Raw genomic sequence first — 21,505 nt, forward strand, 5'->3', positions numbered from 1 at the left:
AGGATTAGATACACGGCTCAGCAGACAGTATCACACAGGATAGGATTAGATACACGGCTCAGCAGACAGTATCACCTAGGATAGGATTAGATACACGGCTCAGAGCTTTATTTCTGTTTCAATGAATTTTGTGTATTGTTCACCTATGAAGAAGTTCAATAAAGTTGTTTTGAAACACTACCGCCATTTTTTCCCGGCGTGCGCGGCGTAGAGGCGCCGAATAGTTTTATTGGTTGATTAGTTTGTCGATCTTCCTACTTTAACTAGAATCATGCTTTCCATTGGATGAGAATCGTCGGGTGGGCGGGCTGTTAACAAGAGCTTTGTTGATTGGCTGTTCTGCCGGCGTTTATATCCAATCAGAGAACGCTTGCTCGGTCAGTGTCGCAGCCTCGCGGTTGAGCTCGTGTCCATTGTCCGGGTCGTGTGGAGCTGCAGTCGGAGCCATGAGGTAGGAGGCGGCGAGCCGCTGTGTGGGGCCGGGGGCTGCCGTGTTGCGGGGCTTGTGGTCTCACTCTGCTGTTGTGTTACAGGGGTGAACGAGGTCGCGGTCGTGGACGCTTCGGGTCGCGGGTCGGTCCCGGCACTGGGTAAGTAGCATCTGGCCGCTGTTGTCATGGTGACGCTCCCGCGCCCGGTAACCTCTGTTCTCCTTCAGTTTCAGGCCTTTCGTCCCGCACATCCCGTTCGACTTCCATGTGGTGAGTGCTGTTCCGTCCTCCCCCACAGTGTGCTGCTGCTGCCGCCCGGTCTTCCGGTGACTAACGACTGTTTGTTCTGCAGTGTGAAATGGCGTTCCCCCGGGTGAAGCCCGCGCCCGACGAGGCGCCATTCAGCGAGGCGCTGCTGAAACGTAACCAAGACCTCGCCCCCACGCCCGCTGAGCAGGTAATGGGCAGGGGGTCTGCTGGGCTGTATATGGGGGGGTTGGGGCAGGTTACAGGTGTCTGCTGGGTCCTAGCCCATCTCTAGACAGTGGGTGCTGCCGCTCCGGTCAGCGGGAGGACTATGATCACTCACTTAGTTTGCATGCATGAAGTGGGCGCCGGCGTCCCGTGGGGAAACATCTGCTGGCTTCTCCTTGTCGGTGACGTTCAGTCGGCATGTTGATCGCGGCTTGTCGCTCCTAGCAGGTGAAGCGCTCAGCGAGACGCCATCCAGCGAGACGCCTGAATGCTCTGCACTTCGCTAGTGGCCTGTGTAAAAGGGCCGTAAGTGAAATGGAACCGTGCTGCCCATATGACCTGCACTCCGCACGTTGGACAGCGCCATCCTGGCATCGGGCAGGCAGCAGTCCTGGCAACAACTAATCCTTATCTGACTGTTTGCTAAACTAACTGAAAAAAAATATATATATCCTTCTTAGGCCGCCTGTATAGGAGTGCATTACAATACGCACTCCTATGCAGACGGCCACATGAAATCTCGCGCGGCAAACAAACCGCAGCATGTCCTATTTTTGTGCGGGGCTCGCAGAGCCTCGCACAGAAACGCCACTCACCCGGCTCCAGTCTGCGCATGCGCCGGCACATGAAAGAGTCGGGGCCGCCGGGCACGGGTGAGTACGCGCTCGTCTCTGCAGGCGGTCGGGTCCCGCGGCGAGAATTCTCGCCGACGGATCCGACCCGCTCGTCCGCAGGCGGCCCTAAGCCAGGATTGTGGTGGAACACGCTGTACTGCTTTGTGGCACCGCTTGGGGTACGTGTGATACACAGCCTGACCGTGAGGGAGGGGAGGTTAAAGCTGTTTGTTCTCCACACCTCCTTGCTTTTCCTGCAACAAAACCTGTTTGCGCCACCGTGGACCACCAATGGAGTTTGGTGGGGGCCTTCATCTTCATTCAGGGCAACTTTGGAACACTTTTTAGTGTTTTGCTCTTCTAGACTCCCCGCCCACACAGCGGCGCTTGAACACAACGTAGTTCCATACGTACGGCGATTGTTACGTGCCCATCGAGAATGGCGCTCTCTTGTGCATAATATGCGGTAAAGCAGAACGCGCTCGTCGTAATGTGCGGTACTTCTACTCCTCTCACTGCGTTCTATAGGAGCTGCTTGATGGGGTGGGGGGGGGGTCTTCTTGAAACTCGTATTGAGGGGGATGAAATAGTCGTCTCATTCCTGAGACAACCCCACCCCTGAATGCTGAGTAGTAGGATGTTGCCACAGAACTGGTGAGCATTCTGCGCCAAAAATCCATCTTGGGCTGCGTTAGGCGCACTCCTATCAGACGTGGCACACTAGTGCCGCCCTCCGCCGGTTCCAGACACTTGTGGGATTAAAGTGTTTAACTTGAAGAAAAATGTATATTCCCCCCCCCTCCCTCCCAACCCTGTTCTAGGCCACATCTACACGGCCGAGGGCAAGGTGAAGCCCAAAACACTGGGAACTACTTTCCGGGTGAGCAATGTAAAAAAAAAAACACTAGGCCCGATGCCTGAGGGTGTTTGTGTGTTTTTTTTGTTTTTTTTTTTTTGTTTTTTTTCCCCCTCTTGTCCTGTGTATCCCAGAACTGCCCTAATGGATACAACTCCTTCTGCGGAGCCCGACACCTCACACCTCCATGGGCAGAAAATAAAGTAGTAAATTTTTTTTTTGACTATGAGAATTAACCATTTGCTTGGTCATTAAGGTGTTACTCCGTCAGCCACAGCGATCCCGTTATTTGATCTTTTTGTCTCTTCCAGGCTTCCATCCTCTCACTGGTAACGAAGATTAATAACGTCATTGACAACTTGATTGTGGCCCCTGGAAACTTTGAAGTGGTAAGGGCTCTCTGTGTGATGTTGTGGTGGCTCATGGACTGGGTGACGTTCAGCTTGTGATAATGTTTATTCCCTTTCAGCAAATCGAAGAGGTGCGGCAGGTGGGTTCTTACAAGAAGGGCACAATGACCGCCGGGCACAATGTTGCCGACCTCGTCGTCATCCTGAAGATTCTCCCCACATGTGAGTTACTGATTCTTGTCTCCTGCAGCCCCTCGCCCCTCCCGACCATTATAACGAACCCTCATCCGCTTTTTTTACAGTGGAAGCTGTCTCTGCTCTGGGTATGAAGGTTGTGGAAACGCTTCGGGCACAGGACCCAACTGAAGGTGAGTGTCCTCTGCTCTGTCCATGGCAGTTTGCGACTGGAGGGATCCATATATCATCTCTCTCATGTCTCCTCCAGTTCTTACCATGCTCACCAATGAAACCGGATTTGAAATCAGCTCTGCAGATGCCACCGTGAAAATCTTAATCACAACTGTCCCGCCAAATCTGCGCAAACTGGATGCTGAGCTGCACTGTGAGTATATAAATCCCCACAAGGGACCACCCAACCCTTCTGCACCCACTGACACCCGACTCTTCTTACAGTGGACATCAAGGTCCTGCAGAGTGCGCTTGCTGCCATCAGACATGCCCGCTGGTTTGAGGAGAACGCATCCCACTCCACGTGAGTCACAATTTTTTATTTTTTTTTCTTCATTTTTTTTTTTTATCTGCTAAAATAGGCCACCTACTCCAATCACATCCAGAGCTGCATTCAGAATGCTGTTTTAAGGTCAATTTACACGGGATGATTATTGCACAAAATTCTTCAAATGAACAAATTTGTTCGATTACTGTCTAAATTCAGACCTGGTGCACTTTGCATTCATTGGCTGCTTTCGACCCGCATAAAAATCATTGCTGGAACCCTGACTTGTTGCTAAGTGGGAAGCCAGTGGTGATCAGCCTGCCTAAATGCTGTGCATGAGTGCCAACCACCTAGCAGTGACGTTGCCATCTAGCACTGTAACACCATAGGAACTGGTAGTGTAGCTCCCTGCAGAACCCATCATGCTCTCCACTATCCCACCCATCAAGCAGGGTGAGTAAAGTAGCTGATTGTAGAGGTTTTATGTGGCTGTTTGCCAAACACAGCAAATGGGTGATGAGGTTAGTTGTAGCCTATTTCCTCTGCAGTCACCTCCTACAGGTGGCATGTAGTAGTACATGCAGACTGACCAGGGGGCATATATCTATATTAAACCCCAGTTTGGCACTATGCAGCAATTTCAGCAACCTCATTGGTTCTGGTTCACAATTCCAGCACGGTCATTGGTTGTTTGGCTTGTGTGATTCAACCTTATTGGTTGTTAGGTTCCCTGATTCAATCTGATTGGTTGTTCGTGCCAAACTGGGGTTTAATATAGATATATGCAGCCAGGGGAGGTCTGGATCACTGTCTTCAGGGGTCTCACGCTTCCTGGTTCTGCTTTCTCCAGAGTGAAGGTCCTAATCCGACTGCTGAAAGACCTGAGGGGCAGATTCGCTGGGTTTGAGCCTTTGACTCCATGGATTCTTGATCTGCTGGTAAGTTGCCGCCGCCGCTTGCTCACTGTCCTCTGTAGTCAGGTACTAACATGATGGTCCCTCTTATTTCAAGGCACATTATGCTGTCATGAACAACCCATCCCGGCAGCCACTGGCACTCAACATCGCCTACAGGTAAGAAGGGGTAATGGGGGACACTGTGACGCCAAAAAGTGGATTGTATGAACGCTTCTGCTCCAGTATCTGCTTCCTCTGACAGGCGATGCCTCCAAATTCTGGCTGCTGGCCTCTTCCTTCCTGGTTCTGTGGGAATTACAGATCCGTGTGAGAGCGGCAACTTCAGGGTCCACACGGTGATGACCCTGGAACAGCAGGTAAGGGAGGGGGGGGGCGGCACACCCGTGGGTGGTCATGTCTTTACTGGTGCCTCTTCTTCAGGACACGGTGTGTTATACTGCGCAGACCCTGATCCGCATCTTATCTCACGGAGGATATCGCAAGATCCTCGGCCTGGAGGGAGACGCCGGAGGTACGTGACAGGTTTATAGGGGAGGGTGGCCTTATCCTGGGAGGACCTTGGTCCTAATCACTATATACCCACAGCACTCGCCACAGAGATGTCCACCTGGGACGGTGTCATTGTAACCCCCTCTGAGAAGGCCTATGAGAGACCCCCAGAGAGGAAGGAGGGGGAGGATGGCGAGAGTCCAGAAATTCCAGAGGGAGCAGAGGAAGAGGAGAACATGGAGACCCAGGAGTGATCTGACGGGTAGGTAGTGCCCGGCTGCACTGTAGTGTCCTTGTGGAGGATTATGGAGCGAGTCTGTATAACTCACATGACTGGGTCAATGGCACCATCGTGGTGATGTGGGAGTCTCTTCCTAACAGCTGCATCTCTCTCCCCAGATATTTTTGCCCAGACACGGGGCGACCCAGGTCTCCTCCCGGACCAAGCGCTGCCATCTTGGTGTTGTGTTCCCGCTCGTGTTGTGACTTGTTTTATACTGTAGTGTTTTTTTTCAGTTCTTGTCCACAATAAATTTCTATTTCCACTGTTACGGCTCGTGTCCGGTTCCTGGGTGTTGGTGGGTTGTTGGGGGTCTCCGTCTCTATTGTGTGGGGATGCTATGTTACTATGGACCTAGATACGGCACTGTGGCATTGCCTCCTTCCTGGCTGATAACTTGGAACAGTAGCTCATAGGAATGGAAACTCTCTAGTCCCCATTACTGCAGGCACCACTGACTGGCATGCTCTGGTCTATTCATACATGTAAGGGTTAAATGTGGCTGCGTTGCGCCATTGTCTGCTCCTGGCCACGTGCGCCTATTACTAGATCAGCTTTCTCAGAAGTGTTTATCTATTTACCGCTGCCCAACATCTTATCGCCCCCTGGGGAGGCCGGGCCGTGAGCGCTCTCCAGGCACAGCTGAATTATTGCTTAATATGTCTATGACCGCAATCAGCGGCACGTACGGGTTCTCATACATCGTCATGGTAACGTTTGTCCAGCCGCCCGCTTGTCTCCATTGTACCAGCTGCTGCTCACGACTCAGATGGACTATAAACACCTCTTTGCTTGTGTTCCTGGATGATTACAGGCGCTTATGCCGCTCGTTGTGTTTCGCGTCACTGTAAAGCGATCGGGGTCATCGCCATTTACTCTGGTTATTAACCATCTAGTAACAATGCGGAGGAGCGCAAAAGTCACAGGACAGCGGCTGGAGAGTCTCATCCACCCATCACGTATATACAGCTGCTGAAACAGCTTCCTAGTGACAACCACCCCCACCCTCCCAAGGGAAGCCAGTACTGTGGTGGCTGAATGTGTGCCCAAATCCAACATCTAGTCCGACCTCCTTATGCAGCAGCTGTGCAATTTAACCCTTGTAGTTCAAACAGAAGTGGATGTAGAATCTGCAGCGGTTTCCAAGAATGTTGTATAAAATATCTGCCCACGTGGGGGGTTGTCTCCCCCTCCCAGGGCTTGTACTGGAAATGCAGAATTTTCCCATCTGTGCCACACATTACATTTATGTTAATACACAGTGAATAAAATTAACTTAACCCTTTCCAATCCGGGTTTTCCTAGGGGGCGTGCTCTTTTTCTGCCGTTATACAATGGCGCTATATGTTGGCTAAAGCCAGTACTGCATGAGGTGACACGTTGGATAGGCTCCGACCGCAGAGAGGCTGGCAATATACAGTAAGAGAACCCCGATGGACGTCTTCCAACATCAAAGCTGTACAGCCTTAACTCATAATGTCTTCAGAGGTCAGACAGTAGATTGAAAAGGGTCAATTCACATCTGTCACATGAAAACCCAGGCAGCGAGTTCTATAGTGTGGATTATGGACTGGAGTGGGCCATAGAGGGGAATCGGACTGCAAATACATGTTCAGGGTGCGTTCCCACGAACGTATATCGGCTCGGTTTTCACGCCGAGCCGATATACGTTGTCCTCGTGTGCAGAGGGGGGAGGCTGGAAGAGCCCAGGAGCAGGAACTGAGCTCCCGCCCCCTCTCCGCCCCTCTGCACTATTTGCAATGGGGAGAGGCGGAACGGGGGCAGGGCTAATTCCTGCAACTTAGCCCTGCCCCCGTTCCGCCTCCTCTCATTGCAAATAGTGCAGAGGGGCGGAGAAGAGGCAGAGAGGGGGCGGGAGCTCAGTTCCTGCACCTGGGCTCTTCCAGCCTCCCCCCTCTGCACACGAGGACAACGTATATCGGCTCGGCGTGAAAACCGAGCCGATATACGTTCGTGGGAACGCACCCTTAATGCGCATTTGTGAATTGCCCTATGGGTTTTGTTTTCGCACATGTAAATACGCAGCAAGTGTGAGTCTGAGGCCGCTCTTACACAATGCTTGACAGTTTTGTTTTTTGTTTTTTTTTTTACGCACCCAATCATGAGGAGGTGCCCTAAAACCCACGATTAGGCAGTGTTCATGGAATTCTCTGAATTGTCAAAGATTTTTGTATTTTGTCATGGAACTTTTTTTCTGAGTCTTGCTAAGAGCTGAATCGGTGTGCCTCTTCTCTCCCCCCTGTTTTTGGTGGAAAAAAACAAATTGCAGCATGCTCCATTTCAGTGCGCATGGGCTCAATAAAAGTTAGTGGGTGCGGACGATCTGCAGTGCATCCGCAAATACAATTGCGGATGCGTGGTGCATTTGTAGGTTAAAATCAATTAGATAGATGGAGAAAAGGCTGGGTGGTGGGGCTGCAGATTTTTTTTCATCAGGAATGAGTCACATTGCAGCCGCGCAAAAAACCATTACATCTGTGATCTCCTGTTGCAGAAATCAACATGTGCAATCTGATCTGCCTGAGGATATGAGGCCCTAAATACCAAAAGTATTTGCATTGAAGTTTTGTTCTCAATTGGCCTCTCGTGGTTGGGGATTTTCTTAAAAATGGAAATGGCATAAATTAGCAGGGTCTCTCTCTTAAAAAAGCCAGATCCTACTGCACACTGATGGGGGCAAACACCCCGAAACAGCTGTCTAGGGATTGGGTTCTGGCTTGTGGGAAATTTCCAATCTTTAAAGGGGTTGTCCCGTGCCGAAACGGGTTTTTTTTTTTTCTCAATAGCCCCCCCCCCCCCCCCCCCCCCCCCCCCGTTCGGCGTGAGACAAACCCGATGCAAAAACGGATAGTACTTACCCGAATCCCCGCGCTCCGGTGACTTCTTACTTACCTTGCGAAGATGGCCGCCGGGATCTTCACCCTCGGTGGACCGCAGGTCTTCTGTGCGGTCCATTGCCGATTCCAGCCTCCTGATTGGCTGGAATCGGCACACGTGACGGGGTGAGGCTACGAGGAGCCGCTCTCCAGCACGAGCAGCCCCATTCAACACGGAGAAGACCAGACTGCGCAAGCGCGTCTAATCGGGCGATTAGACGCTGAACATTAGACGGCACCATGGAGACGGGGACGCTAGCAACGGAGCAGGTAAGTGAATAACTTCTGTATGGCTCATAATTAATGCACGATGTATATTACAAAGTGCATTAATATGGCCATACAGAAGTGTATACCCCCAACTTTGTTTCGCGGGACAACCCCTTTAAGATCTGTATAAACGGTTGGACATTTGTTTGCAGTAATGCTGCCATTCGATAGGTGGTGCTGGAGAGCTATTGTTCCATTCTGCTTATTTGCATGAAGCAGAACACCCTTCAGTCTGTGTGATCGAGCTGTTACCCTGTAACTCCCGCATGATCTGCTTCCCCCCCCCCCTCTCCTGAACTAAGGACAGCGTGCAGAGCAGCACAAACACATCAGGTAACGATAGGATTGCTTGCAGTTCCCACTTTTCTCCACAAGATGGCAGCTGCAGCCTGTGAGGCTACATCCCGAGTTGTCCAGCGCCAGAGTTGTGCGGAGTTACTGGCATCAGTGGAAACTTTCCCTTATCTCTAGCGGTAATCAAGGTTGCGGGAAGATTGATATATACACCAGAACAACACGCTGCAGCACGCACGTAAGCCTCGGAGCGGGAAAATGTGCAAATCACTTGGGTCACACCAGGCAGCGGATATCACCACTGCCAGCCTGTGGCTGTCCTCTCCTGGCTTCATTCAATGCTTGAGACTCCTCCCATGTCATAAGCACCGCCTCTCTATGACTCAAACAGTGGCTGCAGTTGCCATGCTGACCTGTGTCTCCATGGTTACAGACTACAAACAAGACCCATGTAGTCACAGGAGAAGACAATCACCAGATTTGGTAACCAGCACTATGTGATTCAAGCAGTAATGGAGTCAGGCTGGCGCGGCGGCACACAGGGTCATGTAGAGCAGCGTGATGACTATACCCCATAGAAGGCAAAATAAATCTGCATTATGACCAAATCTGCACCTAAATGGTCGGGATATGGCCACCAGCCACAGAATTTAACCCTTGGTTGCCTTCTGCAGCATAAACAGACCATATGTGGAGTTAGAAGCTGCACCGTTTTTCAAAAACGACGTAGATTCATCACAGAAGATGCAAAAATGCCGTTTACGTAGTGTTTCATCTATGCGAGGAGGCGGTCTGAGGGCTCCATCACACGGGTGGAGTTGCACTGCGTCTCATGGCCATAATACGCAGAACTGAAACTCCATTGAATTGCATTGTGGTATTCAAACTGGGTTTCCTGCAGCGCGTCCTACTTTTGTTATAACAGACCGAAGCCAATAAAAGCGTGTAAATACGCAGTGAATACACGATACGCGCTGAAAGCAACGGGTCCTTCCTGATTTATTTTTTATTTTTTTATGCACACATGTTCATCGCACTTTTGGTTCATGAAAATGGTGCGCATGACATGGCGACAAACTCGGTCTGCCTGTCTGAATGAGCTCTGTTCTCCCCATCAGTCCCTTCGCCGATTCCAGGGATGGCAGAAAGCGTAGAGCGACTGACAAACTTGCTGCCATCTGTACTGCCGTGATGAGCAAGATCACATGACCAGTTCTGATGACAGGGCGGGGCTCTGACAACTTCTGGCAAAAAGTTTCATGACTTGGCTGTGACTAGTGTTGTCAGATGCTCGGATTACTTGTCATGTAGAGCTTGACGGGGACAGAGGAAGGTGCGGAGGGGACGACTTACACAACCCGCCAAGTGCCCATCAGTGCCCGGGAGGCGGGTGGTCTCATCCTGTAGAGCGCGGGGTTTCCCACAGCAGTTGGTGGCCCCGGGCTGCGACGTCTCCAGGTGCCTGTCACTCTATGGGGTTGGTGAATGAATGCCCTGTTTATACCGTCTCCTGGCTCTGGATGCTGCAGAACGAGTTCATCAAGACCACAAGATCCGGAGACAATGGCGTCTTTATCTGCCATAACGAAGAGGTGGCTGCAGGTCGGACTGGCGTATTGTGATATTGGGGGCGGCCGGAAAATAGAGGACTAGGGGGGCACAGGGGACCACATCCATCTCTACAGCACTGATGTCATTACCTGGGGGCGGGGCTGTGACTACCTCTCAGACATGATATACAGGCTGGTTGTCAGCAGTAATAGATGATGTCACTGTAGTATAAGGTGTGTGGATCTCATGTCTGATCACATGTAATTATATCAGTGATGTCATCAGCAGGGGCGGGGTTGTGACTACTCTCAGACATGATATACAGGCTGGTTGTCAGCAGTAATAGATGATGTCACTGTAGTATAAGTGAGCAGATCTCATGTCTGATCACATGTCATATCAGTAATGTCATCAGCATGGGGCGGGGCTGTGACTACCTCTCAGACATGATATACAGACTGGTTGTCAGCAGTAATATGTACAGTGAGTCTTCCTATATACAAGCTGGTTGTCCTTCAGTCGTTTTGGTTGTGATTTGCTGCTTCCTGCTTTTTAGTTAATTTCATTTTCTGTTTTCCCTTTCAGTCTTTTTTTCCCTGGCTTTTATGTTTCTTAAAGGGCATCCCTCCGTGCTTGTGACAGTGCAGGTGCAATGTATGACTTGTAATGCCTGCGATGTCCAGCAGATGTCGCCTGCTATCAAATCCAGGTAGTCACGGATGTCATTGGCTTGTTGATTGCTCTCAGTTTCCATCTGTACATATCCTTGCGCTCACGGGGGGGGGGGGGGCGGGGGAGAGTTCAATGCTTATGGTTCTGGGGCTTATTCTCTTCCAGCAGAGACATGTTTGGTCACTCTCACCATTTTTAGGAATCGCAGGCTGAGCAGCAGGTTTCTTGCATCCATCAGACTGGTGTTTTTTGGCACATTGACTTCTACGAGGCTTGTGCAGATGAATGGGACAGTTGCAGGAACTTCTGCTGCCTGTGACTTCACAGCTTCGGGGACCTCCACATGTATGGTTCTGGGGCTTATTCTCTTCCAGCAGAGACATGTTTGGTCACTCTCACCATTTTTAGGAATCGCAGGCTGAGCAGCAGGTTTCTTGCATCCATCAGACTGGTGTTTTTTGGCACATTGACTTCTACGAGGCTTGTGCAGATGAATGGGACAGTTGCAGGAACTTCTGCTGCCTGTGACTTCACAGCTTCGGGGACCTCCACATGTATAGTTTGCTCCGCATCACATACCGGGTACTGGAGCCATATATTTCTCGCAGCGCCCCCCACCAGAGAACCACTTCCCCCGATATAATAGGATGAATTCTTGGAGGCTGGAATGATATCTTAACATTTGCAATGACTTTTGAACCGATGGAAATCTGTTCTGTCAGCATCACACCCTCTTCTCAGTGGTTGGAGGGTTACAGATTACCCATGCCTCCCAACAGTCAAGCATTTAACTCGCTTGCAGTCCTGGTCCGGTAGCAGTGGCCGCAGCTACTGTAATCACTACCATCCCTGACTTCTCCCTGGGGTCTGTGTCTGGCGCACACTGGCCAGCGGAGGGGTCAGGTCGCACTGATTATAACACCGACGCCACTTCCACCGGACTGGGACTACAAGTGAGTTAAATGTCAGTTGGGTGGCTGGAGGTTCATTATTGGTGTCACTATTAAGACTGAAGCTACTAATGGGGGGGTCACTGTTAATATTGTTGCTACTAATGGGGGTCGCTACTGCTACCAGGGTCACTTTTTTACTGGTGCCACTATTCGGGTCACTATTACTACTGAGACCACTGTGGGGGGGTCACTATTACTACTGAGGCCACTGTGGTCACACTATTACTTCTGGAGCCACGGTGGGGGACACTATTACTACTGAGGTCACTGTGGAGTCACTATTACTACTGGAGCCACTATGGGGTCACTATTGATACTGGAGCCATTATGTGGTCACTATTACTACTGGAGCCACTATGGGGTCACTATTACTACTGAGGCCACTGTGGTGACACTATTACTCTGGGAGCAATTATGGGAGTCACTATTACTACTAAAGCCACTATGGGATCACTATTACTACCGGAGCCACTATGGGGTCACTATTACTACTGAGGCCACTGTGGTGACACTATTACTCCTGGAGCAATTATGGGGGTCACTATTACTACTAGAGCCACTATGGGATCACTATTACTACCGAAGCCACTATGGGGTCACTATTACTACTGAGGCCACTGTGGGGCTCACTATTACTTCTAGAGCCACTGTGGGGTCACTATTACTACTGGAGAAACCTTGGGGTCACTATTACTACTAGGGCCACTGTGGGGTCACTATTACTACCGGAGCCACTATGGGGTCACTATTACTACTAGGGCCACTGTGGGGGTCACTATTACTACTAGGGCACTGTAGGGTCGCTATTACTTCTATGGCCTCTATGGGGGTCACTATTACTACTAGGGCCACTGTGGTGACACTATTCCTGCTAGGGCCACTATGGGGTTCACTATTGCTACTAGGGCCACTGTGGTGACACTATTACTAATGGGACGACTATGGGGATCACTATTATTGCTGGTCACTGAAAGACACTATTATGGGATATGGAGTATGTGGCTTTGTGTAAAAGGGGCATGGCCTGTCATAAAAATTTGCCGGGGCGTGCTATGTGCGCTGCTACAGTTGTCCCTCTTTTCGTTGCCCAGCAGTTGGTAGGAACGCTTTACCTTCATACTTTTGATGCCATGCGCATCCGGTGGATCTGGCGCCACGTTACTATAATTGTATACACAGTGAGCCAGAAGTCTGAAACCTCTCACCCTCTGTAAGGAGCTTTATGGTTACTGGACATGCCTACCTCGCTGCCATCTTGAGCTTGGCCACTCCAGGTCTGCGCCTTCTAGGTTCCATTCTCTATGTTTGGTGCCCAGGAGCCGGGCGCAGGGCTCCGGATATACTAATCCCTCCTTATCATTTCAATGCAGATTGTAGAGAATGTAATTATGAACGTAGCATTAGGCAGAAGCAGCCGTGTGATCAGCTGAGCACGATGCCACAGGGCTGTCGCCTGGCATCAGGGCTCAGGGTGGGCAGAGGTCAGCGGCTTCCAGAACCACCGGCTCAGTTCCTAGAAGAGACTCCCGGAGGGAGGTGCAAGAATCCAACATGTTCTTGAGATTGCACTACAGGGGCAGTGTAAGGGGCACAATGCCCGTCTGTCTGCAGGGAGTTATCTGGGGTGGCAGCGTGACCATGGGGCAGAACAAACGGTTATCAAGACCCACATACCGCAGAGTATCCTTAAAAAATATCGTTCTGTGCTGTTTCTTAGCTATATGTGCCTGGGGAAGATGGGTGGCAACCAAGATGGCTGCAATGACAGGGATAGCCAAACTGGCACTGCTGGGTGCCTAACTAGGCAGATCTGCCTCTCAGGAGTCTGGGAAAGTTGTGTGACCTCCGCTGAGTGCTCCTTCCTGCTTGCTTCCCTTTACAGGAGGAGCCAGGTGATATCTTGGATTATAAATCGCTGCAGTGACACATTTATACATGGCGTACAGGCGAGGAATCGTCGCTTGCTTGTGACTCATGTGGGAACCTTGTTAGACATTACATGTCTGTGAAAACCCCGTGTGACGAGCTTACAAGCACAGCAGAAATACCTGTGTAGGTGCAGGGAAATGGCGGAAGCCTAATGCCATGGTACTACATGACCTGCTAATATTCTCATCTCATTAGTATTGTCCATCACTATCTGTAGTAGTACAACCACTCTCTGTAGTACTCTCATCACTATCTGTAGTACTCACATCACTCTCTCTAATACTCCTATCACTCTCTCTAGTACTCTCCATCACTCGTTGTAGTACTCTACCTCACTGTCTGTAGTACTCTCATCACTATCTAGTAGTATAACCACTATCCTATCTGTAGTACTCTCATCACTATCTGTAGTACTCTAGTACTCTCCATCACTCTTTGTAGTACTCTACAACACTCTCTGCAGTACTCTCATCACTATCTGTAGTAGTACAACCACTATCTGTAGTAGTATAACGATTCTCTGCAGTACTCTCATCACTATCTGTAGTACTCTCATCACTATCTGTAGTACTGCAACCACTCTCTGTAGTATTCTCATCACTATCTGTAGTACTCTCATCACTATCTGTAGTACTGCAACCACTCTCTGTAGTATTCTCATCACTATATGTAGTACTCTCATCACTATTTGTAGTAATATAACTCCTCTCTGTAGTACTCTCATCACTATCTGTAGTAGTACAACCACTCTCTGTAGTGATGTCATTACTCTCTGTAGTACTCTCATCACTATCCGTGGTACACTAGTACTCACATCACTCTCTCTAGTACTCTCCATCTTTCTCTTTAGTACTCTGCATCACTCTCTGTAGTACTCTACCTCACTCTCTGTAGTACTCTCATCACTCTGTTGTACTCTCCATCACTCTCTCAAAAACTCTCCATCATTCTCTATATTACTCTCAACAGTCTCACTAGTACTCTTCATCACTCTCTCTAGTACTCTCTATCACCAGTTCTAGTACTCTTATCACTCTCTGTAGTACTCTCCATCGCTCTATGGTACTTTCTATTACAACCACTCTCTGTAGTCCTCACATCATTATCTGTAGTAGTAAAACCACTCTCTGTAGTACTCTCATCGCTATCTGTAGTAGTACAACTACTCTCTTTAGTACTCTCATCCTCTCTTTAGTACTCTCCAACACTCCTTAAGTACTCTCATCACCTCACTCTCTGTAGTGCACTCCTTTATTCTCTAGCACTCTCCACTCTTTATAGTACTCTCATCACTCTCTATAGTACACTCGCTCACTGTAGTACTTTATTACTGCTTGTAGTACTCTCCATTACTGGCTGCAGTACTCGTATCACTCCCTGTAGTACACTCCAATACTTTCTCTACATCTTCTACTCATCCATCCCCTATACTCTTTTCTTATAATATTCTCCATCCGTCATACACTGTCCTTCATCTCATATTTTTTATATTACTCTCCATATCTCATATTCCCTCCTCCCAATCTCTCATACTCCTTATAGTAATCTTCAGACTCTTTGTATGATACTTTGCAGCTCTCACATTCTCTATAACGCTCTCCATCTCTCTTTCTGTAATACTCTCCACTTCTCTTTCATGTTACTGCTCCCACTTTTGAGTCTTGACACCCCTTTCTTGTTGAGTACTCTCTGTGACAGGAATACCTTCCTGCCTCCTCATCCTGCGGACACTTCCTTCACTTCTCTGTTGCTGCTGTCACCTTCCTGACTTTGTATGCTTGAGTATTACCACACCCTCTGACGCCCCCCACCCGTCCTCTCTACTCCCCTCTCTTCTCATTCTGCTTCTGCCAGCTACCTGTCTCCCTCTTACACAATCCCTCTCTTTCCGTCTCAGATCTATTCTTGCTTCGCCTTCCTCCTTTTTGTGATCATCCTCCTGTGTCCTTTTCTGTTCCCCCAACCTCCTCACCCCTGCTCCCTCCTGACTCCCCTCCCAGCCAACTCCCTTCCTTCTTCCTTCATCCCTGTCCTGTGCTCATTACCTGGCTCAGCCGGAGAACTTCCTGGGAATTTCGCTTTTTTCATCCGAATTTTTTCATCCAAATTTTTTTTTAATTTTGGAAAATCTCTGGATAAATATTTGTTTGGAGGTGAAAAAAAAAACCAACAAATCTCTTGTTTCTGCTCTCCAGTAAAATTCTGGGCGCTCTCCAAGTTTCAGGATTGGGAGTATCGCCTCCTCCGCGCCTCCACCGAGAGCCCCCCGTGGATTCGCTTAGGCTGTGAGATCCAGTTGGACAAAACTGGGGGAGAAACCTGGATGCTTCGGGTGGTGTTCAGCCGGAGAAGGGTTAACAAGCAGGGCTTATGATAACAACCCTTTTGTCATTGAGTCAGGGGAAGGAAAAAAGGAAGCCAGCCTCCAGATAATACGAATCCTGTCCTCCAGTTACTTCCAGCAGCGGGAATCTAATGGCTGAGTGCGACGCTCTTTCTCCCTCTCGCTCTCACACAGACGAGGAGATGATTAACAAGAGTCTGCATGGATCTCAATACGAGGAGCAGTAATAAGCGCTGCTGACTGAAGTGCTCAGCATCAGAAGTAGGGAACCCTGAGTGCTCCAGACCTCTCCTGAGTGCTTCAGATCTCACCAGAGTGCTCCAGATCTCTCCTCCGTGTTCCAGACCTCTCCCCAAGAGCTCCAAACCTCTCCCAAGTGCTTCACACCTCTCTTCAGTGCGACAGACCTCTATTCAGTGTGACAGACCTCTCCAGAGTGCTCCAGACCTCTCCTTAGTGCTACAGACCTCTCCTGAGTACTTTAGACCTCTTTCGAGTGCTCCAGACTTCTCCCAAGTGCTCCAGACCTGTCCTGAGTGCTCTAGACCTGTCCCGAGTGTTCCAGGCAACTCTTCCATGCTCCAGACTTCTCAGTGCTCCAAACCTCTCTTGATTTACCTTTCGTCTTGGGCATTCAGAGCATGAGGTCCCTCTAAACATGGTTGAAGGTTGGGCACTGGCATTGCTGTTGGTTTGGCACATTTGTTGCAGTTCTCAAACAGATGACAAAGTTCAGAATTTGACGTTGGCCGTGGTGCTTCCTGAAACCAATACTCAGTATCCATGGGCTCTGCCCAGAGTTGGACCGGCCATTAAATTGGCCATTGAACGTATCAACAATGACTCCAACCTTCTGCCTGACCTCAACGTCTGGCCCGTGTTTGGGAACAGTGAAAACAAATATGGGAGATGTTCAGATGCGTCTGCCCCGTTGGTGGCTGTAGATTTTCAGTTCACCTATAAACCTGCAGTGTTCATCGGTCCCGGGTGTATGTATTCGGCTGCCCCGGTGGGTCGGTTCACGGGGCATTGGAAAGTGCCACTTATTACGGCCGGGGCCAGTGCTTACGGGTTTGGTGACAAGGATGAGGAGTACAAGTTTACCACCAGGATGGGTCCTATCTATCTCAAGCTGGGGCAGTTTGTCGTCCACGTCCACCAGCAGTACAAGTGGAACAGGCGGGCGATGGTGCTATATACCATGGACAAGCAGGATGACCGTCCGTGCTATTTCACCATCGAGGGTCCGTATGTGGAGCTAGGAAAACTCAAAAACATGACAGTACCCGATATGAACATCAACGAGACGGAAGCGGTCAACTTCTCCCACATTATCCAGGACATCATACAGAAAAGTCGCAGTAAGTAATATCTAAAACCATAACTAGATCTGGGGAATGGCGGGGAGAATGCCACCTGGAACAAAACGGATGTAGCAGAGCTGAGCTTGTAGAGCTATACATTGGGGGGCTTGCCTTTCTCTGTCAGCTCTATACAAGAGCTTATTCACGTCCATGTGCTGAGCGTACACGGACAACACACGGACCCATCACAGTCAGCGGAGCTATTAAGACGGGCAAGATTTTTTTTTCTACACAGACCATCGCAGCACGTCCTATTTCAGTCTGTTTTCTCTGTTCACAGTCAATAGGTGCGCAAAAGAAAACGGAGTGCATGGATGACATCCGCTTGAGCTCCGTTTTTCACAGGTGGTTGCTAAGGAAAGCTAAAATAAATTGGGCTTACTTCCATTTTTTTTCGTTGTGTAAGAAAAACAGATGACACACGGAAATAAAAAAAGATGGACACATGCAAAGTATATGGATGATACAGAGACACGTATATAGGTTATGATTGATACGTTGTTTTACAAACCAAAATCGCCCGCGCTCCCCTAGGCTTAGGTTTACATCACCGATATGCTTTCCGTTTTGCTGCTCCATCCTGGGAAATGGAAAGGGAATGGCGGATCCATCCATTGAACGGCCCCCACGGACTATGATGTGGTCCAGGCTTCCATCCTGCCCTCTGGCATTTCCCTGGATAATATAGCGCTATTTTGTCCGGGATTCTCAGCGCTGACGGAGCCTCCAACACACAAGTGACGAAGGGCTCATTTACACAGGCGAATGCAGGTTTCGGTCCGTGAATGTGCAGCGGATTCATAAACGGAAGCGTATTTCAGCCCTCTTTACATACATACGCTTGTTTCATGCATACTCGCTGTGTATTTGCACAGTGACATTCACTTCTATGGTCTTACGGACCAAAATAGGACATGCTGCGTTTTTTTTCATGTGACTGAAATACATTTGTGAATAAACCCACTGGGTTCTATTCACTTCTTATTACGTAATACGGGGCGTATTTACACCTGTGTGAATGAGTCTCAACAGCTCTGCTAAAACTCTGTAGACTTCTGCCGGGGTCAGACGGGCATAAACACATTTATGCACCCATTTGCACAATGGGTAAATTACAGTAAAACACACAGATGCACGCGCAAATATTTAACGCCTATTTCTGCGCAAAGGCGTTAATAACTGTGTGACACCAACCTAAGTCTTGCTATAGTTGACACGCAGTCATCTGTCCATATCTGATACTCTTGTATCCGCGTCAGCTCTGCTACATACGACAGATTCAGCTTTCACTTCTTCTGTCAGTAATTTAACACAGTCAACTCTGCTACATCATTCAAAAGTAGCTGTGCTACACCTGTAGACTCGATCTTGTACAGTCAGCTGTTACCATCCTGACAGAGTCAGCTCTGCTGCATCTGTGCGGTATGGCACTAGTTCCGCAGCCTGTTTGCCGCGGGTCCCTGGAGCGAGTTTCTTCGTCTCTGAATTAATATTGAAGGAATCTTTCAAAAACAAATTAACTTTTGCAGTTAAAATTGCATTAAACTTTAATCACACCGCCCCCCCTCCACATTTGTTCTTGATAACTGGTAAAGGGCAGCGCACTTCTGAGATCTGCTCTGTCTCCAGGCGCGGTAACAACCCCTCCGTGAAATGTGAGTCTTCACCTCGAGAGGTTAATTTGCTCGTGACACATGTAAAAACGATGACAATTCTGGCTTTAATGAGTTTTAAGATCTCCTGGAGGAGTTTGGGATCAGCAAAATTCCTCACGGACAGGCGGCAGTATGATATAGCGCTGCCAAGTCTACACGCCTGCTAGAACTATTCCGAACTCTGCCGCTGCAGGCGTGTGGACTCTGTAGAATGAGGCGGTGGTCCGGAGGCGGTGGACCTAAAAGTTACAAGAAAGTTGGACAAGACAATCCTTGTTTCATAAAAGACTGTAAATCGCAGTAATCATCATGTGCTGGGCTTTGTAGTTCTCCATAGTCTACAGATATTGACATCACGAGAGGATTTCAGTTCTATAAGTAAGTCTTGTTGGAATAAGGCTGGCGGTAAACCTCCTGCTCAGCGCCATCAGCTGACCACCATCTCTAGTTCTCTATCTTAATTTAAGCAATGCAAGGGTTAATGATCACTTTCGAGAAGCCACATATTCAAAGCTCCAGTGAATGAGTAACCAGTAATCGTAATCAACAGCTGTAAACCGGGCGGCCATTTTATAACAAACACTATTAAGGTACTAGAGGGGGGGGGGGGGGGAGACTGGCACACAAGCTTCCTGCCACTAAAGGCAGCATGCCAATTACAGAGACTTATTGTTACCAACAGAGCGCCAAACATATCACCTCCACCCGAACGTGGAACTGTCTGCAACATCTCAGGTCTACGAATAAAAGATGTGCTACAACGGACAGAAATCCAAATACCTGCAACCCAAATAATCTTCACACATCTCTTCTTCTTCATGTGTCCACAGCTCTATACAATCCTCACACATCTCTTCTTCATGTGTCCACTGCTGTATATAATCCTCCACATCTCTTCATGTGTCCACTGCTGTATATAATCCTCACACATCTCTTCTTCATGTGACCACAGCTCTATACAATCCTCACACATCTCTTCATGTGTCCACTGCTGTATATAATCCTCACACATCTCTTCATGTGTCCACAGCTCTATATAATCCACACACATCTCTTCTTCATGTGTCCACTGCTGTATATAATCCTCACACATCTATTCTCCATGTGTCAACAGCTCTATATAATCCTCCACATCTCTTCTTCTTCATGTGTCCACGACTGTATATAATCCTCACACATCTCTTCCTCATGTATGCATAGCTCTATATAATCCTCACACATTTCTTCTTCATGTGACCACAGCTCTATATAATCCTCACACATCTCTTCTTCTTCATGTGACCACAGCTCTATATAATCCTCACACATCTCTTCTTCTTCATGTGTCCACAGCTCTATATAATCCTTACACATCTCTTCTACTTCATTTGTCCACAGCTCTATATAATCCTCACACATCTCTTCATGTATCCACAGCTCTATATAATCCTCACACATCTCTTCTTCTTCATTTGTCCACAGCTCTATATAATCCTCACACATCTCTTCATGTATCTACTGCTCTATATAATCCTCACACATTTCTTCTTCATGTGACCACCGCTTTATATTATGCTCACACATCTCTTCTTCTTCATGTGACCACAGCTCTAAATAATCCTCACACATCTCTTCTTCCTCATGTGTCCATAGCTCTATATAATCCTCACACATCTCTTTTTCCTCATGTGTCCACAGCTCTATATAATCCTCACATATCTCTTTTTAATGTATTCAACACTCTATATATGTCACGGAACTGGGGTCTGGGAAACTGGGAGTCCCTGAAATACCTGCAACCCCTGTCCCGTCCTACTTGCTCCCCTAGGCTAGTCCCTAGGGCAACAACTGGGTGACAGTCCCTAGCTTTGCTAGGAATGAAGAGCAGCAAGTCGGACTTACAGACAAAACAAGGTACAAACACAAAGGCAAGTCGGGCAATCCGAGTTGGCAACTGGAGAATACGCAGAACTAAGGGGTCAGGCAAGGAGGTCAGGTCCGAACCAAGAGGACAGACATAAAGCAGCGAGTGCAGAGACCCAGACATCCGGCAGAGAGTGCAGAGAATGCTAATCAGGGTTTCATGGCAACGGGGACGCGGCGCGGGATGGCATCCGCTACGTCCCCAGCAACCTGATTACCCAGGTGCCACCCCCTGAGCACGGGAGCGCGCACCCGGAGCCAGTGTCTGGACTTCAGCGGCCAGGGAGGTCACAAGGACCCGGACTTCCCTGTGCCATACCCCAGTAGCCCGGGTGACAGGACGAGCGGTGCGGGCACTAATCCTCGCACATCTCCTCTTCTTCATGTGTCCACAGCTATGTATAATCCTCACACATCTCTTCTACTTCATTTGTCCACAGCTCTATATAATCCTCACACATCTCTTTTTCATGTATTCAACGCTCTATATATGTCACGGAACTGGGGTCCGGGAAACTGGGAGTCCCTGAAATACCTGCAACCCCTGTCCCTCCCTACTTGCTCCCCTAGGCTAGCCCCTAGGACAA

At 48.9% G+C, this 21,505-nt stretch overlaps 2 protein-coding genes across 2 annotated transcripts in view; both read left to right on the plus strand.

Moving 5' to 3' along the window:
* Positions 1 to 348: 348 nt before the first annotated feature.
* Positions 349 to 5,358, plus strand: ILF2 (interleukin enhancer binding factor 2). The gene is made up of 15 exons (XM_066608844.1): positions 349 to 451; positions 534 to 590; positions 659 to 701; positions 784 to 888; positions 2,687 to 2,764; positions 2,845 to 2,947; positions 3,028 to 3,093; positions 3,171 to 3,287; positions 3,359 to 3,437; positions 4,252 to 4,339; positions 4,413 to 4,474; positions 4,560 to 4,674; positions 4,739 to 4,829; positions 4,904 to 5,069; positions 5,207 to 5,358. The coding sequence occupies exons 1-14, from the start codon at positions 447 to 449 to the stop codon at positions 5,059 to 5,061; spliced, it is 1,167 nt and encodes a 388-aa protein (XP_066464941.1). The 5' UTR covers positions 349 to 446; the 3' UTR covers positions 5,062 to 5,069; positions 5,207 to 5,358.
* Positions 5,359 to 15,491: 10,133 nt separating this feature from the next.
* NPR1 (natriuretic peptide receptor 1) overlaps positions 15,492 to 21,505 on the plus strand; it is a 91,507-nt gene continuing 85,493 nt past the window's right edge. The window contains exon 1 of the mRNA XM_066608845.1: positions 15,492 to 17,358. Coding sequence (XP_066464942.1) covers positions 16,656 to 17,358 — 703 coding nt within the window. The 5' untranslated portion in view covers positions 15,492 to 16,655. The remainder of the gene's footprint in view (positions 17,359 to 21,505) is intronic.

This window comes from Eleutherodactylus coqui, chromosome 6 (genome assembly GCF_035609145.1).
Source record: "Eleutherodactylus coqui strain aEleCoq1 chromosome 6, aEleCoq1.hap1, whole genome shotgun sequence".
Taxonomy (NCBI): Eukaryota; Metazoa; Chordata; class Amphibia; order Anura; family Eleutherodactylidae; genus Eleutherodactylus; species Eleutherodactylus coqui.

Coding starts and splice junctions, on each gene's coding strand:
- ILF2 (XM_066608844.1), top strand. Junction 702..783: donor TCCCGTTCGACTTCCATGTG/GTGAGTGCTGTT, acceptor TTTGTTCTGCAG/TGTGAAATGGCGTTCCCCCG. Junction 889..2,686: donor CCCCCACGCCCGCTGAGCAG/GTAATGGGCAGG, acceptor TGTCTCTTCCAG/GCTTCCATCCTCTCACTGGT.